At 44.7% G+C, this 21,588-nt stretch overlaps 3 protein-coding genes across 3 annotated transcripts in view; 1 reads left to right on the top strand and 2 right to left on the bottom strand.

The window, feature by feature from the left end:
* The window catches only part of tmem54b (transmembrane protein 54b), a 31,412-nt gene extending 19,388 nt beyond the window's left edge, over window positions 1-12,024 (top strand). The window contains exon 8 of the transcript XR_009710770.1: window positions 11,906-12,024. The gene's annotated coding sequence lies outside the window, so the exon portion shown is untranslated. The remainder of the gene's footprint in view (window positions 1-11,905) is intronic.
* On the bottom strand, window positions 8,343-13,200 carry nt5c1aa (5'-nucleotidase, cytosolic IAa). Its single transcript, XM_061267717.1, has 7 exons — window positions 12,725-13,200; window positions 11,384-11,428; window positions 10,224-10,391; window positions 10,020-10,149; window positions 9,374-9,496; window positions 9,127-9,311; window positions 8,343-9,065 (listed from the first exon to the last, which is right to left on the bottom strand). The coding sequence occupies exons 1-7, from the start codon at window positions 12,875-12,877 to the stop codon at window positions 8,709-8,711; spliced, it is 1,161 nt and encodes a 386-aa protein (XP_061123701.1). The 5' UTR covers window positions 12,878-13,200; the 3' UTR covers window positions 8,343-8,708.
* Window positions 13,201-14,312: 1,112 nt separating this feature from the next.
* Window positions 14,313-20,537, bottom strand: LOC133144790 (hippocalcin-like protein 4). The gene is made up of 4 exons (XM_061267721.1): window positions 20,428-20,537; window positions 16,910-17,083; window positions 16,564-16,779; window positions 14,313-16,481 (listed from the first exon to the last, which is right to left on the bottom strand). The coding sequence occupies exons 2-4, from the start codon at window positions 17,069-17,071 to the stop codon at window positions 16,284-16,286; spliced, it is 576 nt and encodes a 191-aa protein (XP_061123705.1). The 5' UTR covers window positions 17,072-17,083; window positions 20,428-20,537; the 3' UTR covers window positions 14,313-16,283.
* Window positions 20,538-21,588: the final 1,051 nt, after the last annotated feature.

Genomic DNA, 21,588 nt, shown 5'->3' with positions numbered 1-21,588 from the left:
GTACACTTTTTTTTTAAAATTCGGTACGAATATTAAAAGCGTCTCCGTAAAGGGTTCGCCATTCAAATCAGACGACTCCAGAGACTAGTCTTTTATTTTTTCATTAAATCAAATGTCGGCGATGACTCACAGCTGTCGGTCTCAAGAAAATTAAATATGAGCAACCCTGTGATGGATTTTAAATGAGGTGGGGGGGGGGGTCTCTTTCAGAGATGGCCTGCCTCTGTTTAGCCTCTGAGTGTGATAATCATCTAATGAGCTCTCAGTCATCGAGACAAATTTTGTTGATTTGGCCCATGTGACCCGACCACTCTCTGCTGTCTGATAAATCTATCTCGCTGATTCCTCGTAAGAAAAAAACCCCCAAAAGATTGATTGATTTTGTGAATTTGATCCTGTTATCAATCTATTTCTCAATCAAAACAATTTGTAAGCCAACCAGCATTACAGAACGGCTTGTTTCAATTTGGACCTTCTGCTGTTTTTCATCACAGCAGCCGGCGCGCTACATTTTTATGGCTTCCCTCACAAATGTTTTGTGACGGCAACCATTTTGATCCTGAGCAAATCAGTTCACTTTCTATTATTTCCTATGGGAAAAAATTGGAGCTGCCATTTTATTGCGTTACAACCACGGCCGCCAACTTGTCATTTGAGAGCACGGAGAAATCAAAAGGCGGAAAAAAACCTGACGCGAATACAAAGTCGAGAATTACGCACGGATCAAAAGGGGATGATTTATTGACAGCCGTTATTGACCAGGCATTTTGATGAAGACGCTTAGCAATCACAGCACAGCAGTGGACGATGGGAGGAGAGTCGGCGCCATCAAATGATATCATGTAACAGCGGAATGGCAATTTTAAAGCGCCGCATGAGGAGGAACCGGGGGACGTCTCATCTCTTAATGGTGATAAACTATCTCGCAGCGGTGTCCATTACACTGCTGGCAATGTGGATGGAAGAGCGGAGGAACTAAATTATCTTCCATTCTTCCAACTACCCTGTAATGACAAAGCTACATAAAAAAAAAATGGCGGAAAAAAGTGGACCCAATTAAAGGAGTAAAACATTTCACCGTGTTCTCCTGGACGCGCCATCACGCCTCAATTTAGCTCACCTCTGTTTTATCCCTCAGAGAGCGACACCAGGATAAATATCCAACTCAGCGTTTACTTATTTCATTAGCTGCCCATGACTCTTTGTCTCTGTCCTGCGAATGAGAACACTGATGTGATTGAATTACCCCGCTCCATCTCCACCGACTCTCTTCTTGTTCTCTTGGCACTTTCCCTCCTCTGCTGTTGCTGCATTTTTTGGCCGCTCTTGCATAACCGTCGCATCGCCTTTCCCTCACGGCCGTGTGGTCACCGACGAGGACGGAGACGGCCGACCTTTATTGGGCCGTTGCGAATCAGTTTCCATAAATCCTACCATGACTTCAAATCAATTTGCATTTTTTAGGCTTCTCTTCAAACGTGACCTTTCCAAGGTGTTCCTGGGGCCATCAGATGAATAGTTATGTATTAAAATGATTCTTCATGTCGGCTTATTACACCAGGCGGGCGGACTAAATGAGTCAAATTAGCGCTAGGAGTTGCGGAGGTGGCTGAACCCTCAATTGCAATCCCGGCAATCAAAAGAGCACGTGGTGAATATTTATTCATAGCTGGTCATGGAGCATTTTTTTTTACAACTCTTAAAAAAAAAAAAAAGATATTAATCCTGGCAAATCAAGCCAATGTGATGTACGCAACGCTAATGTGTTTGCCGATAATATCGTAAATAACAGACAATTTGCGGTATTGTAGCAACAAAAATAAAAAAACTGCCAGATCTACCGAGTGGAGGCAAAAAAAAGCAACAACATGAGAAGGTAAACAATAATTGAGACCACAAAGCAACCCTGTTGTTGTGCTGGACTGAACACAATAGTAATAATTCTGATGTTGCTCGCAACATGGATTGAAGAGCCGCCGGCCCAACGGTGTTGTTAAATTGCACTTTTCCCATCTCGCCGCCATCCTCGGCTAACTTTTATTACCAATGGCGGGTTCGCTTCCCGTGAAGCCGTCGCAAGTCCCCGTGGAGCTGCATTCAAATGCCACTCAAACCCCAAGCCGCATCTCCAAAACAGGCGTTACGAAGCGCGTTGCTATGCAACAGCTTGAATCCCTCGGAGTTATTGAGATTGAAAAACACAGGAAATGGAATCGGATCATTTCATCTCGCTTATGGAATTACGATCCATTCAGCAACATGATGTGACACTAACAGTTCTCTCGTGACAGGTTTTTTGCACTCTCCTAGTTTGGATCCACGCTTTGCAATTTGGAAAGGCCGCGAATAAAGCGGGACATGTAATTGGATAGCTGTCTCTTTAGTGAAAATACAAAAGGCATCACTGGTGCCCTGAACTTCACCTGGCGGTTAGCACAATTTATTAGGCTTTGCCAAACCAGACAAGACATATTTTAAAGGTCAAAGTCCCCCGGGAAACAAATAAAAAAACATCACAGTAGTTTTGTTATTACCCGAGTTACAAATTCATTCCATCAAAATCAATATAGTGATAATTAAACCTGGCCACCGGGGGCGCAGTATAACACAATTGTGCTGACAAACCAAAGAAGACTTTCACAACTACTTCAAGTGTTCAAATATTCTTTGCTTTAAAACCGCCGCTTAAATACTGGAAATAATATTGGAAATAATCACAACGTAAAACGTCTTTCCATTCACAGCCAGGCAGACTTGAGTCGGCTGCTTTTAACCTACTAGTGAAGTCTCACTAATGCGTCTGACCGCACACTCAAACGCTTCCCTTTAATCTGCTTTGGCTGTGAGTAGAGGATGTTCTTACCTGTAAGATCAACACTTGGGGGAGACTTAATAAAAGGCACCAATGGATGACGAGGAACATCTTGACTGATGGATCACTGCCCTTAATGAGCTGCTTTCCTACAAGGATAATGAACAGGATTAAATAGCGGCAGGTTCTTCTTGATAGGTTTCAAAACATGCCTTACATGCCAACAATCGTAATGTATTCATGAAATCCAATGTCTCGCAGCCCGTGTCGAAGAGCTTATGGCTTTTCCGCTAATGAAGAGTAGAAGTATCGTCTTTGTTGCAGACACGGAGGGTGTCATCTTTCATATTAATGCCTCTGGAGAAAGCTGCAAAGACAAGCGAGGGAACGAGCGTCGTGATGAAAGTCTGTACTTCTAACAAGGCCCCCACCCCGTCAACGCGCTCGGCTCACTCATTCTTTTCTCTTTTTTTTTAATCTTCCATTTTTTAAGACGGGCTAAAAATGAACTGCAGCAAACGTCCAAGGAAATCTATGTCAAGAAATCTGTTTTTACAAAATATTTCCACAAATAGTGACCGGGGGGCATTCATTTACAGATTTTTTTTTTTTTTTTTTTGCATGAGTGTATTAAAAAAACATTTACTCAGGCCAGTGTGTGTGTAGTCACAGCAAATGGCAAGAAGCATAGCTGCATATTTTATAGGTTAAACCTTATCCTCTAATCCCCTCTGCATTTGCATGGAATCTTGTAGTAACAGTCAAAATAAACTGAATTGGGGAGGCCTGTTGCCATTTTTAGAATTTCATTACAACATTTTTTACCCTCTCTGAGACCTTTATTTGCATTTGACAAGAGTTGGATGTATAATCGAAAGAGCAGAAGTGATGTGTGACGCTAAGCACAGCTGTTGCTCACTATAGTCGCCGCTTAGAACACTGCTCGGGATTGCATGAGAGGATTACGCTTGGCTATCTGCCGCCGGCTAGTTAATAGCATCGGGCCGAGACAACGCCGAGGACCCGGCCTCCTTATGTAACAGCTGCTGAAAGCGCACAAAATAAAAGCGCCTGTTGACTGAAACTGGTTGAAATGAAACTTCTGGCTTTGATCGGCGAATGATATCAAAGCGTTTCGATCCGAGCCTGACTTTGAGGTGAAGCGGGAGTAGAAAACAGAAAAATAAAAGCTAAATTAATAATGCGGCCCGAGCTGGCTGCGATGAGGAGCTTGTGTAATATTGATGAGCTGTGCGCAGCAGGAATGACTCATCTGAAAAACACATCCACACGACAAGATTTCATTTTTTTTCCCAATAACCCTCCCCAAAACAACAATTTTTGTAATTAGTGAAATTCATCTGCAAAAAAAAAAGCCATGCATACAAACAATTCAACGTCATCATCATTTGTCATCGTTTAATTCCAACAACGTGCAGCACAACAAACCAAACATTTTAATATTTGCCCAGCCTGCATTGCAATAACACTATTTCCCAGTTACTGTCCCTCCTCTATCTTAATTCTCCATATCCGCCAGCTCAATAAAACAATATCCTTACTGCCAGTGAGCTCTTTGTGCCCTTTTGTTCGGAGGAAACGCGATAGCGGAGCTGGAGCACGATAGACATCAGATAAAAAAAAACAACTTTTTTTTAGCACAGATAAAAGCTTCTCAAATATTTATCAGTCATGGTTGATCACCCCACAACTCACAATGGTAATTCAATTACCGCTGTGTTGATGTGTTGCTTGGCTTAATGAGTTTTCTTCATTTTTGGGAGTGCACATGCGGTTGGAGTTGCCGTGGCGACACGTTGTCTCGCCCATAGTGCCAGAAAACAAATAGTTTAATGATCTGAGCTCGCACTTTGTGGGGATTCTAGTTTGATTCAATTAGTTTGGCGGAAGGTCGCTTTTGTCGCTAAACAATACATTAGAGCAGAATCATTTTTCAAGCCAGGCACTATTTTAAACAATGTGAATTAACAAAAGCTGGACATGTTGACGCGGATCTCCATTTACAGTCTTGGCCTTTGCACTTTGAATGTGCCCCATCAATTATACAAGCAAAGTAATGCACACTTGGCCTGAGTGCCTCGCCGAGCGGCACTAGCAAAGATGAAAACACTCACTGAAAGAAGTTATTTTAATTACCGCCATGTTCCTTTCAAATGGTGATTCCTCTCCTTGGAAATGTTCTTGTAGTGATTTTTTTTTTTCTTTGCGGCAAACTAATATAGCGGATGGAAATCAATTGCTTAGAAGAAATGAGAACAGCCTTTTTTTTTTTTTAACATCTCTAGATATTACCTGAGAATACCAAATGTCTATTTCTCTCAGGACCCCGTGAGGGCACCTATAAATCCACACGTGAGGCCCAGATCCCAATTGAACGGCAGCAACAGGGAATCATTTAATGAATTCATATGCATTGTCCCAATTAGCCTGTGTCTTTGCGTAATTATCGCCGCGCACGTTAATGCGCTAAAACTCGGAGCAGCTCATGGCAACCCAAAGGATTGTGAGAGTTATTTTTAAGCCGGGGGAGGTCAAATGCTCCCCCCGTCCCTCCCTCCCCCCATCCCTACCTCCCTCCCTCCGCGCACATTAATTAGCTTCAATTCATTTGTGTAGAAAACGTGATGTGACAGATGAGCGGCCGGGTATCTTAATTCCTTCGATCTCACCTCCAGGGATGCGGGTTGGGGCGAAGGGGGGTGGAGGCGTCCATGTTGTTAGAAAGCAGGTTTGTTTCAAGCACGCCATTGTTCTAATCTTCTTATGTTGTCAGCCTATTGGTAATTGGTGTAAACATTAGCACGAAACGACGACGTTCGCCTATCCCAGTTGACTTTGACTGAACTTGTTTTTGAGGAATATCATTGAAAGAAGGGTAATGGAGTCCAGGCTGTTGACGTGGCAAAGGGAGCGATGGCTGTGGCGGTGGGGAAACATCCGGATGACTCAAAGCAAACATGACAGTAAAGAGTCAGGGTTGGAACGTTGGGAATGGTTGACTGGCCTTTGGCATCTCGCGCGCTTTAATTAAACAAGACTGACTCAAGCAGAAGGAAGGAGGAAGGGAAAGGGGAAGAGGCTGTTGCTATGGCGACCAAGTTTGGTGAGAGGTGATCGACTTGAACACCATATTATTTTTAAACTTCGTATTAGTTATAGGTACTAGATTAATAAGATTTGAAAATGATTGAAAAAAATGCAATTTATTGGATGGAGATATTGGAATGGCTGGTGAGAGTGTGACCCTAATAAGAGATGACATTTGAATATTCAAATCTAAAAAGTTCTTCAAATTTTATAGCACATGATGTACTGCAGTTATAGACATAAGGGGGTTTGTTTGGATTACACACTGTGTGCTACTCTGCTCATCACTCACACAGGATGGGGGTGATTACTTGGCTACGTATTGTGACTCCTGTATCTAAATATAGCCCTGGCTGTTGGGCGGGAGAGGACGGGGAAAGGGCCATGACAAAGTCGAGCGGCCGTCATTGATTCGCCAGCAAGGGCGAGACGGCTGATTAACATTTAAGCTGTGGACACACGATTTGCGTACAAGCTGCCATGGAAATGGCATTCCAATTCAGTGAGGATGACTAGCAAACCATCAAATATGATATAGTTACATTCGATATTCGATGTTTAAACATTTCATAAGCGATCAATAACTAGGAATTCAGCAAATAATACTGGAAGAAGATTGGCAAGTTGTTGAACTGAAAACAATAAAGGACCCGAGATGGATCCCTGATGAACTCCAGAGAAATTTCTCTGTTTGATGAGACACCATTCAAATAAATAAGTAAAATTGCTTATAGTTCTTTAGCCTGATCGTGGATCCAATTAAAATCCACTTGCTTCCATTTTTAAAACCCGCAATTATAGTCACCCTTGACCTCGCCGTTCAACCCAGCATCTCACACTTATTAGAACACTGACCGGCCTGGCGCTTTTTGTCATTCCTTTCAATGTTAAAAAGGGGAATTACAAACTCGCCACAGCTCGATGGCCGCTAATGATGCAATAATGTGAGCTTTGAGCATAGTCGAGAATTTCTTCTCTTCGCTGGAGAGCCTATTAAGAGCACTGCCAGAGTGTCAACATATGGCTTACACAACACAAGTGTTTTTTTTTCTTAAAGGAGCGAGGCATCTAGTCATTGGCATGCATTCATTGGATAGGAAGAAGAGCTCTTTGCATACGGAGAGAAGTCCACTGGGTGGATGTGTCAGGGGATGACTCAAAACGTGACAGAGCCAAGATAGGCTATTTAACACCCAAGTGTAAAATCAACATAACCTCTGCCAAGGCAAAACAATCCCAAACGTGTCTGACTGACAGGGCGGGGAATTCCAGTAGAGCAGGTGAGAGTAAAACAACAGTCCACTTCAACCGCAGCGCCATCAACTGGATTTGATAAGTTCTGGTTCCACTTGGCCCCCAGTGCAATGTGGAAATTGCCTCACAGGCTCTTGTGGACATCTATTGTAAATCACAAATGCTCATCTGATAGCGGCGGTTCCCTTGTTGCCACCTCAGATATCATCTAGTCGCTCTCATGACACTTTTTTTTTTCTGCCGCTACCTTTTTCTCCCGAACCTGGATCAGGTCGTCATGGAAACACAGGCCTTTGTGTGTTGCTGCTAAATGGATTTCCTAATGGGTCAATCCTGTCATTATCTTACCTGCTGTATCTGGAGCCGTTGCCCCTCCATCTTTTCATACAGCGACCTATTCAAAAATGAATTGTTTGGCAGCATTAGCATAATCAGAGACGGCACCCGGTTCCTATTCAGGCGCCATCTGAGTAAATAACATTATAATCTGTCAAGCACATTTTGCAACATTTCTTATAATCATTCTTGTTATTGTTTTAAAGCAGTTAATTAAATTGTGTATTTATAGGGCTCATTTCTGCTTTGCCCACCATCTGTCTGATTTTCCCCTCCTACTTCAACCATATGTTGTTTTCTGGAGCTATTAAAGGATGCTTATATAGTCCTATAGTAAGCGTGGCCACCACAGTCCAGTTGACGGGTCCCACAGTCGAGGCATGCCGGGATACCTCCCCCAGGCACCTTTTCGGGCATAATGAAGCACAAAGCGTTCGGCTTCATGATCCCTTCGAGCTGATGGATATTGTGTGCTGATGCGTACACAAGTGTGTCATCAGATGAGCTTCTCTTTTTGCAAAGATAGCCAGCTGGCTCCACGCCACCCAGGCATATTTATCTTTGCATCCCGGACTCGAAATAAATTCCAGGTCCCGCCCATGCTTTTTAGCCGGTAAAACTATTAACACATATCAGAAGTGTGTCTGTTGTGAAAAGATAAGGGGAACACAATGAGGACCACAACCTTCTTTCATCCTAAATAATTAATAAAGTCCAGGATGGAGGGAGACCACCAGATTCGGCAGAACATTTGCTTTGCAGTGCTGCCACCCTTTGGCTGATAGTGACAGTAATAAAAGAGCTTCATAAAATAGCTTGACTTGTATTCTAATTGGATAGAAATGATTTTATTTGAAATCAAATCAAATGATGGATCCCATTAGCATTAGTTTTACATTTATTGTTACACATTTTATAGGACCAACGTGTGTTGCTTTAAATAACACTGCTTAGCGGCGTGCTTATTGAATTAAGGCACCAACTATAAAAAGCAAAGAGTAGAACCTTTAAGGTCAAATGCTCCCCATAAGTTTTTCAAATTTAATTTCAGATGAAATTTCAGGAAAATATTTTTTTTAAAAAGTTGGCTTTCTGTGGTTTGAAAGCAGCAAACAATAGCTTGGGGATAAGACTGTCTTCTCGGTCATGAAAGGATCGGAAGAGACTTTTAAATGTTCATTTCCACCTTTCCTCTTATCTACTCGCCCACGCCGGAGTTTTGTCTGTCGTTGTGCTTTTGCGCGACGCCGTAAGGCACGTGGGCGGCGACGGTGCCCATCTCGGCCGCGCCCTCCACGTGAAACATCTGATCGTCAAAGTAGATGTGAGGTCTGATCTTCTCCAGCATGGGGCCCTTGGGCGCCCCTGCCAGGAACAAGGCTTCGTCGATCTCCAGCCCCCAGGCTCTGAGGGTCTTCAAGGCTCGGATGCCGGAGCTAGCAGCGCTCCTGGCTGTCACTAAGAAGGTCCGGATCGGGCAGTCCAGGCGCTGGCCTTTAGCGTAAAACTTCTTCTGGAGCTTCCCTAGAGCCTCCAAGAAACCTTTTAGTGGACCCTTTTAGGGAAGACGAGAACAATCACAGTCATGTAATCATTTTCACTTAAAAAGCACTTACATGATCCAGCAACGTGTCCTCATTTTCACGCTCGTGTTCGAAGAACTTGTCCAGCCCGTGGGCCTTGAAAATGCGCTCGGACTCGTCGGAGAAGAGAACGGCGTCTCCGTCAAAAGCTACCCTCAACTGGGTCTCGGACACCTCTGTCCGTTTATCCGTCGTGAACATGGTCGCCGCGGCGATGCCTGATAATCAATCGGAATGTCAAAATTGTACTTTGAGTCTTAATTCAACGATAGGCGCTCACCTTCAGTCAGCGCCTCCCTGACCTTTTCTGCGTTGGCCGACAGGTAGAGGTTGGTCTGCCAGGCTTTGAGGTACCCGATCGGACTGCTTCCGCCAGTCATGCAAAAGCGTTCAATGAAAAGATCTGGGGGAAGAAAAAAAAACATCAAACGAGACAGTTTGGACATCTCTCAAGTTTCCGATGAGAACGCAGCACAATAAACAATGACGGGATTCCTTCTTAATCGTTTTTGAAAACTGCATGGTGGCCCATGGTTGACCCTCTCCGCGGGAGGTTTGTTCAACATCAACATGTCTCCGTAACATCAGAGAGGCCTCGTTTGGTCCGGAAGCTCAAAGGTCTGGAACGATTCGAGCGTTCACGCAGAGAGCCAACATCGAGATCTAACGCCGTTCTCATCCGGGCGGCTACGTTCCGACGTGTTTTTGTTTTGCGGACCCGCGGGTTAACCTTGGATCCCGCGAGACGTGGTTTTGATCCCAAATCAGCGTGAGGCCCAGAGGATCTGATATCGTTCGAGGCAAACAGGAAGTGGTTAGCGACAAAGAGGACATTTGCGTGGGAATGGTCCTGAAAAAGTCAGCTGTTCATACAGTCTTGTTTACGGCCGCTTTAACATCCTGACTCGGCAGAAATGTCGACTTACTGTGATGGTTGATTGTATTGATGAGACGGATCCCTACGTGAGCGTGGTTGTATGTCACCAGCACGATGTCAAAAAGTTCTTCGCTTTGCGGATACAACTCGCGTAGACGAGCGTTTACCGTTTCCAGAGCCTGTTGATGAAAAGACGGTGATACATTTCTTTTTTTTTTTTTTTTTTGGCGTGATACTTGAAATCATTTTCAACCTTGACAAAGGGGAAAGCTGGTCCCGGGGCGAAGGGTTCGTTCTCGTGTTCGATTTGGTATCTCAGGTACTCTTCCACGCCGTGCTGCTCGAAAACTTTCTCCTCCAGTTCGGTTCGGAACAGAACCCGTGTGGATACGGCGATGGTCACGGCGTTCTCAGGTTTAGGCTGCAGCCAGAAAATGAAAAACAAGACCAAATTAAATGTTAGTTATAGTTAATGGAGGGAATTGGGAAGGATTCTGTGATGGGACCTACAGTTGTAGAAAAGTGTCATTAGTCAAATCCAAAATATTTGGATATGGATGCCATGCTACATTAGCACATGCTATTTTTTATTTTTGCAGACTTCTGTGGCCGCGTGTGTTTGTGTGGCGCCGACATTCATTGGCTGCATTCCGACCGGGGCAATGTGGCATTTGGGACGCTAGTGCAATGATCCAACTGTGCCAGGACCAGAGTCTGTGTGATATGATCCAGTTTGTCCAATTTGTGAAAACTTTTTTTTTTTAATTGATATGAGAATCGGCTATTTGTACTTATTAGTTGCAGTGGTTCAAATTGCACGGTTATAAATCTAAGCAAGGACATGTTCAAATCATGTTGCATGCTTTGAGGGTCATTCTATATCTGTCCGTCATTATTTGTGTTTACAGTAAGGACAGGGTTGTTGTGCAAAGCTCATTGGCTGCTTGTGGGTAGCTCGCCTCTCGTTTGTTATTTAAGAACATTCCCAAAATTTATTTGCAACCCCCCCCCCACACACACATTTCTACTGTTTAATACACCCCTTCCAAAAACATGCATATGTCAGATTATAAAACAAAATTTCAGAAAATATTGACAGATCGTTCTCAAAAAGATTCTCGGAGAGTCTCGGTATTTTTCTTCATGTGCTGCCAACTCTGCGTGTCTGAATGGCCATAAAACGACGATGGTTTATCACACTCTGTGCAAGTCGGCTTGTAAACGGTTACCCAAACAGTCATGACTGCGGGAAAATGTGGTTTACCTTCCTTACTGAGACACTTTTTTTTTTTTTTTTAGTACTCCTGTGGTTAGTTTAGTTGGAAAGGCGTGTGTGAACTCATGCAGCCATCGCAGAGGAGGTTAAAATGAGGAACGAGCAGAATCTTTCAGTCATCCGTGTGTCATACTCACAAAAAACACGCCTCCTTCCACCTTGCGGGCTCGTCTGCCTGTCACCTTCAGGACAATGACATTTTTCATCACACATAAATGCAAATGGAAAGAAGCCATTGTGGGTTTGGTTTGGAGAAGAATTTGCAGATAACATACGTCATATTTATCGTTTTAGATTTACCAACTAGATCAGGGTCACAACTTTGGCCCACGCTCCACAGTTTGACCCCTGTGCCGTAATTTTGCTCTTCCGGATGTTTGGGACATTTGGATTGTGCCTAAATTAGCCGAGTCAGTTTACGCTATGAATAACGTGTCATGCTGTTGGAGGTGAGGGGGGGGGAGGGTCTTTGCTTGCGATCCGATACGCTCGGCGTTAACTGCCTGCCCTCTGCCAGCCGGACTGCGCGCCATGCCTCGATCACATGACACCCTCCCTCGGTAGACGGCGCCATCATCAGCACCTACACTGCTGAGTTGAAACTCCTGTCTCATCTTTTTTTTTGCATACACGGGGATGTCGCTTCTGCTGTTCCATAGAAACACGAGGGGAAGGAGTTTCCAGGTTACCCTCTCAAGGGGACGCAAAGCGTTCACAGTGGGAATAACTCAAGCGTGTGCACAATCTGACGCTGTTGAGCGGGATATTTATAGGTGAGTAAAAGGCCACGGATGATGTGACGTGTTGCAGTAAATATGAAAACAAGGGAGGGAGGGAGGGAGGGAGGTTGAAGTTCACTTGTAGCTCTGTGATGATAATCTGCGTGCTGTGGAAGGAAGATTAAATGCAGCAGACACACAAATATGCATTAAGACATTTAAAATCTCACAGTTAGGAGGGTGCGGGTTCGATTCCACCTCCGGCCCTCCCTGTGTGGAGTTTGCATGTTCTCCCCGGGCCCGCGTGGGTTTTCTCCGGGCACTCCGGTTTCCTCCCACATCCCAAAAACATGCTTGGTAGGCCGATTGAAGACTCCAAATTGTCCCTAGGTGTGAGTGCGAGTGCAAATGGTTGTTTGTCTCTGTGTGCCCTGGGATTGGCTGGCAACCGGTTCAGGGTGTCCCCCGCCTACTGCCCGATGATGGCTGGGATAGGCTCCAGCACGCCCGCGACCCCAGTGGGGACTAAGCGGTACAGAAAATGGATGGATGGATGATACAAAGGTGCAGCGATGCATGCGTCCACTATGGAAAGTCGGGAGTGACAAACAACTTGAAGCGAGCACACTGTGCCTCTTCTGGCACCTTCAGCTACTATTAGCAGACATATGATACTTTTTGGTCAGACTTCATGATCCTTCCTATACCCGCCATTAATTGCTGGCATTAGTGGTGATGCAAAAAGTTGCCCGGACTTACTTGTTTTGGTTTGGCGGTGAGTCCAAGGTGGTCCTCTTGGAGCTCATCCTGGAGCTCATCCGTCTCTTTCCAGGATTCTCTCTTCTCTCCATTAGAAGAGGTGCAGATTTGGAGCTCCTTCACCTTCACGGGGTCCACGCTCATCTTCACCATAGAGAATGTGAGTACCCCCTAAGGTGCGCTCACTGAGTGGACTTAGCTAATAGAAACGCAAAACAATGGAACCCGGCGTCTTGTATGGACCATTTAGTAGGACTCCCTTGTTAGGTGCATTGCTGATCTTGCACCTGCCCATGTGAGACGAGCAAAGATCCCGAGGAAATCCAAAAAATGCTCAGCTAACCCTCCCGCACATCATAGTAACCTTGGGGACAGAGTCATGTGGAAAAGTGTAATTGTCGGGAGCTGCGGTCCATCTGCTGCTATCTCTGTTCTCCTCTGCTCACTTCCAAGCGGCACCGGCGTCCCTCCCTCCCTTTTTGTCTCCCTAACGTTGCCCTACTGGTGCTCTGCATCACAACCAATCCCACGTCGTGACTCTCCCATCAACCAATCGCCGTTCAGTCACGCTGGTGTTGACACGGGGAAATGCACGTGGTGTGCAAAGAAATATTATTTAGACAAGTGATACCCTGTGAAGTAGTCACCAACTTGGCAGCGCAGTGGGCTAGTGGCTAACTCGTATGCCTCGCAGTTGGCGGTCCAATCGGATCCTGTGCCGTGGTGATGAGTGTTAGAGAAGAGAGTGTGCCCATGTTAAATTACCCTCAAGGTATCTGCTAATGGATAACTGCAAGGCCATTAGTGCGCATGCTGATTGTGCCACGGTATCGGGGGCACAGTGGATCAACACTTCTCGAGAGGCATCTGTGGCCTGTCATGTTGAACATACGCCAGCCGTCCAGGGTGCACCCCGACTCGCTTCAATGTCAAACTGAGAGTTCTAGAAAATGCATGAATGGATAACTCATCTAAATCTTTCCAATTGGAATGGGCTCAAAGTTTGGGCTCCTCATGTGGCGCCTCTGCACTGTCGTATACTCTGCCATGACCTCTGCTATTTCCAGACTGTCCTCTCTCGCTCTCTTACTCTGTTTTTTTTTTTTTTTTTCCGTCTGCAGCACAGCCCCAGTGCACAAATGTGATGTTTTATCCCAAAGCCGAAACGTGATCCAGCGAGGCTCACCATAGATTCGTATTGATCTGTGGAAAGGCGATGAAAAATCCCAGGCTGAATAGTTTCACAGAGTGGCATTGCGCAACCACCAAAGTCAGAAACAATTTGACCTTAGTAACAATATTATTTCCAACTGAATTGAAAATAAGCAATTATAAATATTTTTATAATTGCTATTTCTCATTATTTATTGCATTATTCATTTTTACGATGTGCATGCTTGGTCCCACGGTAAAGCTCGTGTGTGTGATAGCCCGGTCGGTCTCAGCACGGTTGCCGTGGTAACGGCCGGGAGGTGACGTCACTGCAGCAAGGTGACATCATCGCGGGATGGTGACTCATTACAGTATGCGGCTCTGCACTTGCGCTAAACACAAGAGGAGGAGGCGAAAAGAGCTTTTCGACATCCACGTGTTTTAATCCATGTAACAAAAATAATTACGGCACTTTTTATTTTCTTTCTAATCAAAACAAAACCAGGAAGCATCTGACAAGACAAATCGACATTTGCAAAAGAGAAATACAAAGCATTTGTGGTGATGTGAGTGATGGTTCCTTTCATTTTCAGCTCCAAGCAAAACAAACCCATCTTTGGCACTTCAGAATTAAATTTCCAACCAGAGGCTCCACACAAGTGATGAGAAATTGCAATTTGTTTTGGGGAGGAAATAGATTTTGTTTCTCTTGGGTCCAAAGTGGTCCTTGTATCAGAAATTGATTGTAGAGGGGGCCATTTTGTCGGATTATTTATCAAATCAGTGGAAATAAAAAGGACAAAAACAAATTAGCGCACCTCTTCTACGCGGATTTGTTGCAATAGCTCACGTCTTAGCATGATAACCAAACTTTGACGCCATCCAATGCACACATGGGCCACATTTTTGTTGGACTGTGCACAAAATAATTGCCACGTATGAGTATTGATAATCTGGCACAACTAAAACAAAGGGACAGTGTAATATTTTGGCCTGCCATTCTGCTTCCATCCGTTAGGTGACACTGTGACACATAACGTCTACATCCCCTCACTGTCCACAATGTCATATGTTCAGACCCAAGTGACTTTTTCATAGTGTGTTCCAAAGCGAATGAAATCGCACACACGCGTGACCTCAAACACACACATGCACACCCAACGCACACACAAGAGCACAAACGCAAGAGCAATACTTGCAATACACACGTTTGTAAAACTAGACCGAGACGTCCTTGTAACTCAAACGATTCTAATAAAAAAATATGTGAACGCCTGAAAAGGTCTCAACACACACACACACACACACTCACACACAAACTGTAGCTGCGTCATCGTTACGAAAGTAGATCTAAGCTACAAATACATTTACATATTACATTGGTTTATGATCATAAATACCATTGTGTATACATATATAATGTACATATACATTTTATGATAATTACAATATCAAACACAGGAGCTTTGAGGAGATGGAGGAGGACGCGCAGCAATCTAATTCCTAGCACATTCAAGGGATCGTTAGAAAGTTGGACATTTCAAACGCTAACACATTGCAAAATGTCCGACAGCTAATTCAAGCTGGTGATTTTAATGTCGTCAGTTAGCGTAGCATTTTAGCCCAGGTTTAGATGTCACATTGGCAACCACATCACAGGCTTCCCTTTTCAACCTTTTGCTATTTTCCCCCCACATTGATTTCTCACTTTTTTTTTTTTTCTTTCTTTCTAGATCAGAGCGGAGTTCAACACAGTTCCTCTACCTGTGCCATAAATCAAAGAGCTTCCCCTGTGACATTTCGGGGGAGAAAGACGGAGACAAAGCGAGCGGGGACAGGACGGCGGCGGGAGCGAAACGCCGTCTGCACATTAAATCTCCGAGGAACATTTGACCTTTCCAGGTAATAGTCACGCTCGTTAGTCATGCAATTGTTGTCACTTCTTGTGCAGTTTAGTCTCTAATTTGTGATTTTTAATAGCAACATTATACAAAATTTATATTTCTTGTATGGAAATAATCCTGACTTTTCTCGTCAGATGCTTTCAAACAAGTAGCGCGTAATCACCCTTGATGCTGTTTATAACCATGACATCAGTGTAATGGACTTTTAATGAAGTTTTGCTTTAAGCCCAGATGTTATGTTGTACAGTAATCCATTTAAAAATGTTCTTCCACGTGGGAGAGAATTTGACCGATGACGCCCAAACACACCAGCGACGCATTCATGTATAAATCCGTCGTATTTCCGACATCTAATCACTCGGGGAACCTTTTTTTGGATTGTTTTCTAAATATCCCTTGATTCATAGTGATGGATTGAATACCACCGCCGCAATTTCTCTAGATTCCCTCCCTCCCTCCATCTCCTCCCCTTTCCTCTTTTCCTGACTCCACGCAATCGGCGTTTACTTCTGCATGTCGCACTGCAGCAGTAAGACGATGGAGGGGTCCGATTTGGCCGCCTCTTTGAACTCCTCCAGGGAGATTTCGTCGTTTTGGTCCTTGTCCATCTTGGAGAAGATCTTGTCGACGCGCTGCTGCGGGGTCAGGCCGTCGTCGTTCATGCGCATCATGATCACCGTGCCCACCATCTTATAAATGGCCTACGGATGGTGAAAAAAAAAATCAAATAAATAAATGCCGTATATAGTATAAATTCCGTGAGCCTCTGATGTCTTCACCCACCTCAATAATCTCGAGCATCTCCACACGGGTGATTTTGCCATCGCCATCCAGATCGTACATGTTGAAGGCCCAGTTCAGCTTCTGCTCAAAGCTGCCCCTGGAGGTGATGGACAGGGCGCAGATGAACTCCCTGAAGTCGATAGTCCCGTCGCCGTTCTTGTCGAACGTCCGGAAAGCGTGCTGGGCGAACTTGGAGGCATCGCCGTATGGAAAAAACTACAAAAACATGTTCTGGCTTAGTCTATCATATTTATAGAAACAAAGTACAAGTTCACCTTCTGGCAACATGTTGTTAATTAACATGGTAACCTGCTTGACCTAAACCTGAGTTGACGGCCGTGCTGACCTTGACATAGAGCTGTTGGAACTCCTCCAGGTTGAGGATGCCAGAGGGGCAATCCTTGAGGAAGCCTTTATACCACTGCTTAAGCTCGGCCTCGTTGAATTCCGTGTTCTTGGTCAGGTCGTCCAGGACCTCAGGGGCAAGCTTGCTGTTGTGTTTCCCCATGACGCTTCACCTCTTTAGCGAACAAGGACAAAGAGACAGACATTTTATTGCAGCACATCACAAAAAGCTGTCACTTGAGCAGGGGTGTGTAGACTTTTTCTTTTAACACATTACAATCCAATTGAAGGACGCACAGTGGGATATATTTTACTTACTGCCAAAAAAGAAGCAAAACAAATTTGTTACCACACCATGTTGCCACGACAGGGGTGTGAAAAATATAATAGATGGACTTGATTCAACTGTGTCGTTTCATCAATGAACAGCCATTAGACCATAACGTCCGCATTTAAAGACTCTCATCCTCACGCCTGATAGTTCTCGTGGGCATAAAATAGCCCATTAACCTCCCGTGGACCACTGCGGTCCCTTCATGATGCCATGCATGAGTCATAGCCCGCATCTGACAGTATTTTTTACGTTTCCACACTGAGACACAGCGAGCGGCCGCAAATCCATCCCCTCAAAACTGCTCATCCAGGAGCTTGGTGGCGAAAATATGACCAATGACTCATGCGGGGAGAAGAGGGAGCGAGAGAGGATCCTGCGCTAGGAGAGCCGCAAGAATGGAAAAACAATCCGCTCTGACTTAAAGACGCTTCGAAAATATGAGCGCAGTTCGTAACAAGGAAGGAAAAGCTTCTTCACGAGCTAACAAACAAGGAATCCTGATCCTTCTAGAGTCGGATGAGATTCTTCCCTCGGTCAGGGAACAAATGCAGCTCGTAATAAGAGTTTCCTCAGCATGACGCCGAGACGCTCCATTAGCCGGGCGAGGCGAAAGCCGTCAAAAAGGGAATCAAAGTAAACAACGGCTCGTGACGGCACGGCAGGCGGAACCGGGAAGTTCATGCAAATTATTCCCTGGAAGGTTTCGCATCCTTGCCAGTTGTAGCACACAGATGCCAACTAGTGCACAGTTTGGCCTTACTAGTAACATTTGTATTCATAATTAATGTATCAATTATAGATGTATATTGCGTTGGGGGAAAAAAAATCAATTAGAGACATTAACATTTTATGTTAAGTTCAGAAGGCCCGGCCCGGCATTGATCGGAATGACGCATGACAAGCGATGACTCAATGTGGATTCCCGCCATCGAGGGAGAATACGATTGCGTGGGAGAGACAGCTTGTGAACAGATGACAAAGATAGACGGCGGGCGAGAAGGCAGACAGGAGCCATCCGCCGATAATTTCTAGCAGCAGGCAGACGTGCGTCTTACTGGGTAAACCAAGGCGTGTTCGCTTTCTCGTCGCAGCTGTCACACTGATAGTAAACACAAATCAGAGCCGTCGACGTGCGGGGGCACCGACAATGTGTCATCTCACGCCAGAGTTAACTTTGGATGAACGTTATGTCAAACTCTCGTTAGGCTCATGAGACAATTGCTGGTTGTTAATTGGAATCGTTTAACGCGCCATTAATTGCTTGGAAAGCCGAGTCTGCTGAATATAAAAGTAGTGCTTTGATACAACTAATTGTGTGTGCGTGTGTGTCAGTAACCATTGCACAAGTGGAAAAAGAACAATGGACTGACAAAGGAACAATCAATGGTATACAAGTCAAATACCAGATCTTGCCCTGATCAGCTGCAATTGTGTCAGCATGTGTGTGTGTGTGTGTGTGTGTGTGTGTTTGTGTGATAAAGCCCTCTCTAAGTGAATGGCTGATCTTCGGGGCCGCTCAGCCGTGTGTTGCCTTGACAACTCATTGTTGCCGCCAAAAAGCAATAGAGCAAGAAATGATGGATTAGCCAATCGAGAAGGGCCCTTTCCCAAACCGGGCCTGCTTCCAAGTGACTTCCAGTCTGTCTGGATTCTTTTTTTTTTTTTTCCAATCAAAAGTTGCAATCAGTTGATCCCACACATAATGGCTCGGTTTGATAGCTTTCTGACAAATAATGCCAACGCTAGGCCACTGAAGTGTCCGTCTGCAGGTTCTAATCAAAGCCGCGGATTCTCTACTCGGCTTGGACGCCGACTCGTGTAACTAAACGAGCGCGGTGCCACGTATTGCTTCTGCACTGATTAGCGCCGTGTTTATTGATACAACCCGACAATCACACCGGTGTCACCGGCACTTGACGGGAAAACAACAACAGGGACTACGCTCGAGTCCAATCAATACGCTGGCACGAAAACAACACGAGATGTGTAATGTCGGTCACCCGCCACCCGTGATGTCAATTGTGACCCATTTGCTTCAAGCATTATTGACTGTTAATAATATGCAAAAAAAAAAAAAAAAAACATGCACAGCAAATTGTAGGGTACATGTTGTAAACAATTGCGTCACATCTATAGAATATGAATCAATAGAATTTTCCATCATGGAGGAAGCGGCCATTGCCATGTGTCAGTCAAGTGACATCGCTCTAGGAAATGGCCGGCATCCAAATGTATGCAATGTGCATCCAATTTCCCAGCATGCACTTTGGCACTTCCTGTGGCATCTGTAAAGCTGACATCAAAATATTCAGTCAAAGCATAACTATAATTTGATCTCCTAGCTTAGCGCTAACATGTAATACAAAAGACCGTAAACGGAAATTAGCATGGATGTTCCATCAAACTTACTGCAACTTATTATACAGACAAAGCATAAAAAAATACGGAAGGTGCATAACTTGGATGTAACCTTACTGTATAGAAAAAAATAATAATCACAACTATTGGTTCACCGCTTTCTCCACTTCAATTTTTTTTTAGACTAATTATTGTGCTCCGAGGTCATCCGTTGAGTTTGTGAAGCCACTTAGCAAAATAAAGCGTTTAACCAAACGTATATTGACTCAATCGGAGACGTCTGAGCGTAATGCTCACTCTGTGGCCGTGATGCAACTAGAATAAACTGATTGGCCAATCAATGAGCAGCATACATGCAGACCGAGTTAACACACGCGTCGATGATGCACAGCTGCCTGAAGGCCGCCGGTAATACGCTCGCGTCAAAAGCGCAATCGGCATGTGGAATTATTTCCTTCATTTCAAAACCTGTCTTGCATATCACAGGTATCTGTTTAGTCTCGGGAGCATGAAGGGCACGCTATCATCTGCGTGTTCCAATCAATGCAGAGACAGAACCAGTGCGCAACCCAGCCACTACTGCACCCCGATATCCCGTATTGCATTATTTTGTGTCCTTGAGCTATCACCTGCTTCCATCTGCTCCCTGTCGTGAGCTTTATTATGAATTATTTTGCAGTGTTGGATGTTGCCTAGCAGTCAAAGCAAAGGGATCACTTTCCCCAAACGGCATCACCTTGAATTACGAAACAGCATCTACTGACTTGAACCCCCACTTCTTCTTAGTGGTAATGCAAATGATTAGAGTTAAAATCCCACCGACTCACCTGCTAATGATTTGGCGGGGAAGAAAAATACAGACAGAAGTGCGTCCTCCTGTTCTCGGTGGTCCCAAACACTTCCTGCTGTAAAACGGAGCTTTTGCCTGTGAACTCACCTCTCTGAGTGAGGAAGAGGATGATGAATGAACCGCGGCCGTCTCCCTTGCCAACACAGTCGCATCGAGCCCCCCCTTCACCACGAACGCCATCATTGGCCGGGACGCTCTCGGGAGGCGGTGCTCTTTTGTCTGGATGGCTGTGACTGCCTGTCAATCATAGCCCAGGAGAGCGGGAGGGGGGTTCATCCGACTTTAAAGATTTATCCTCTTTTTGCACATTTTAAAAAAGCCGTGTAAATATTGACTAAAAAAACAATGTGAATATGCAACTATATTTATGTAACATCTCAGAAATAAATCATCTGACCTCATAGGGTTCAATGGCTGGAGGTCCACGGGTGTGACGCCGTCCATCACCTTTGGAGGACCACTGCGGCCCACGGAGAGCGCAATCTTTCCTCGTCGTCCTTCGCTTCAAGGTGAGCATTACTCAGTCTGACTGAGGTGCAGATAATCAGATAAAACCACCGACGTGACGCTGGTGGCACCACTTTGCACTCACATTGCGTTGCGGTGCAAAAATAAAATGACGGGAATTCAAACGTGTGACAGTGTAAACTTTCCGATTCAGGCCGAGACGATCATTCATTGACTTGACCATCCCTTCCTAACTTCTAATTAAAATATCCATAATTGAAATACCATTATGGAACTCTAATTAAACCATGCGTAATTGAAAATGGCATGAATATAGCATGGATTTTTTTTTGCCTCCTATGAATATTCATGATGTAGGTATGTGTGTGTGTTCGTACGTGTGTGTATCCATCAGCAACACCGGGTTGCCATGGGAAACGGGCCATCCAGTCCGCTATTATGCACTTACCCTTCTCGCTCTCATGCCCACACTCGCCAATCTCCCATTTGAGTGTGCCCCACACACACACACTCCCACCCCTCAACTTTTACCAAACAACAGCAAACTAAACACTTAGAAAACACTTTCCCAGACTCCTATAATTTCGTCACCATGGTGATGACAATAGCAAGTCAAATATGTGACATCAAAATGGTGTGATGTACTTATAACTACGCGTGATAATTGGCT

This window comes from Syngnathus typhle, linkage group LG20 (genome assembly GCF_033458585.1).
Source record: "Syngnathus typhle isolate RoL2023-S1 ecotype Sweden linkage group LG20, RoL_Styp_1.0, whole genome shotgun sequence".
NCBI lineage: Eukaryota > Metazoa > Chordata > Actinopteri > Syngnathiformes > Syngnathidae > Syngnathus > Syngnathus typhle.
This window is presented reverse-complemented; position numbering and strand designations above follow the sequence as displayed.

What these genes read in the sequence shown, in the direction of transcription:
- nt5c1aa (XM_061267717.1), bottom strand. Translation starts at nt 12,877, where the DNA reads ATGGTGAAGATGAGCGTGGACCCCGTGAAGGTGAAGGAGCTCCAAATC. An exon ending in TCACCGCCAAACCAAAACAA is followed by an intron (nt 11,429 to 12,724) that starts GTAAGTCCGGGC and finishes ATTGTCCTGAAG; the next exon opens with GTGACAGGCAGACGAGCCCG. An exon ending in CAGGGAGGCGCTGACTGAAG is followed by an intron (nt 9,312 to 9,373) that starts GTGAGCGCCTAT and finishes ATTGATTATCAG; the next exon opens with GCATCGCCGCGGCGACCATG.
- LOC133144790 (XM_061267721.1), bottom strand. Translation starts at nt 17,071, where the DNA reads ATGGGGAAACACAACAGCAAGCTTGCCCCTGAGGTCCTGGACGACCTG. An exon ending in TCCAACAGCTCTATGTCAAG is followed by an intron (nt 16,780 to 16,909) that starts GTCAGCACGGCC and finishes ATGTTTTTGTAG; the next exon opens with TTTTTTCCATACGGCGATGC. An exon ending in AGATGCTCGAGATTATTGAG is followed by an intron (nt 16,482 to 16,563) that starts GTGGGTGAAGAC and finishes CACCATCCGTAG; the next exon opens with GCCATTTATAAGATGGTGGG.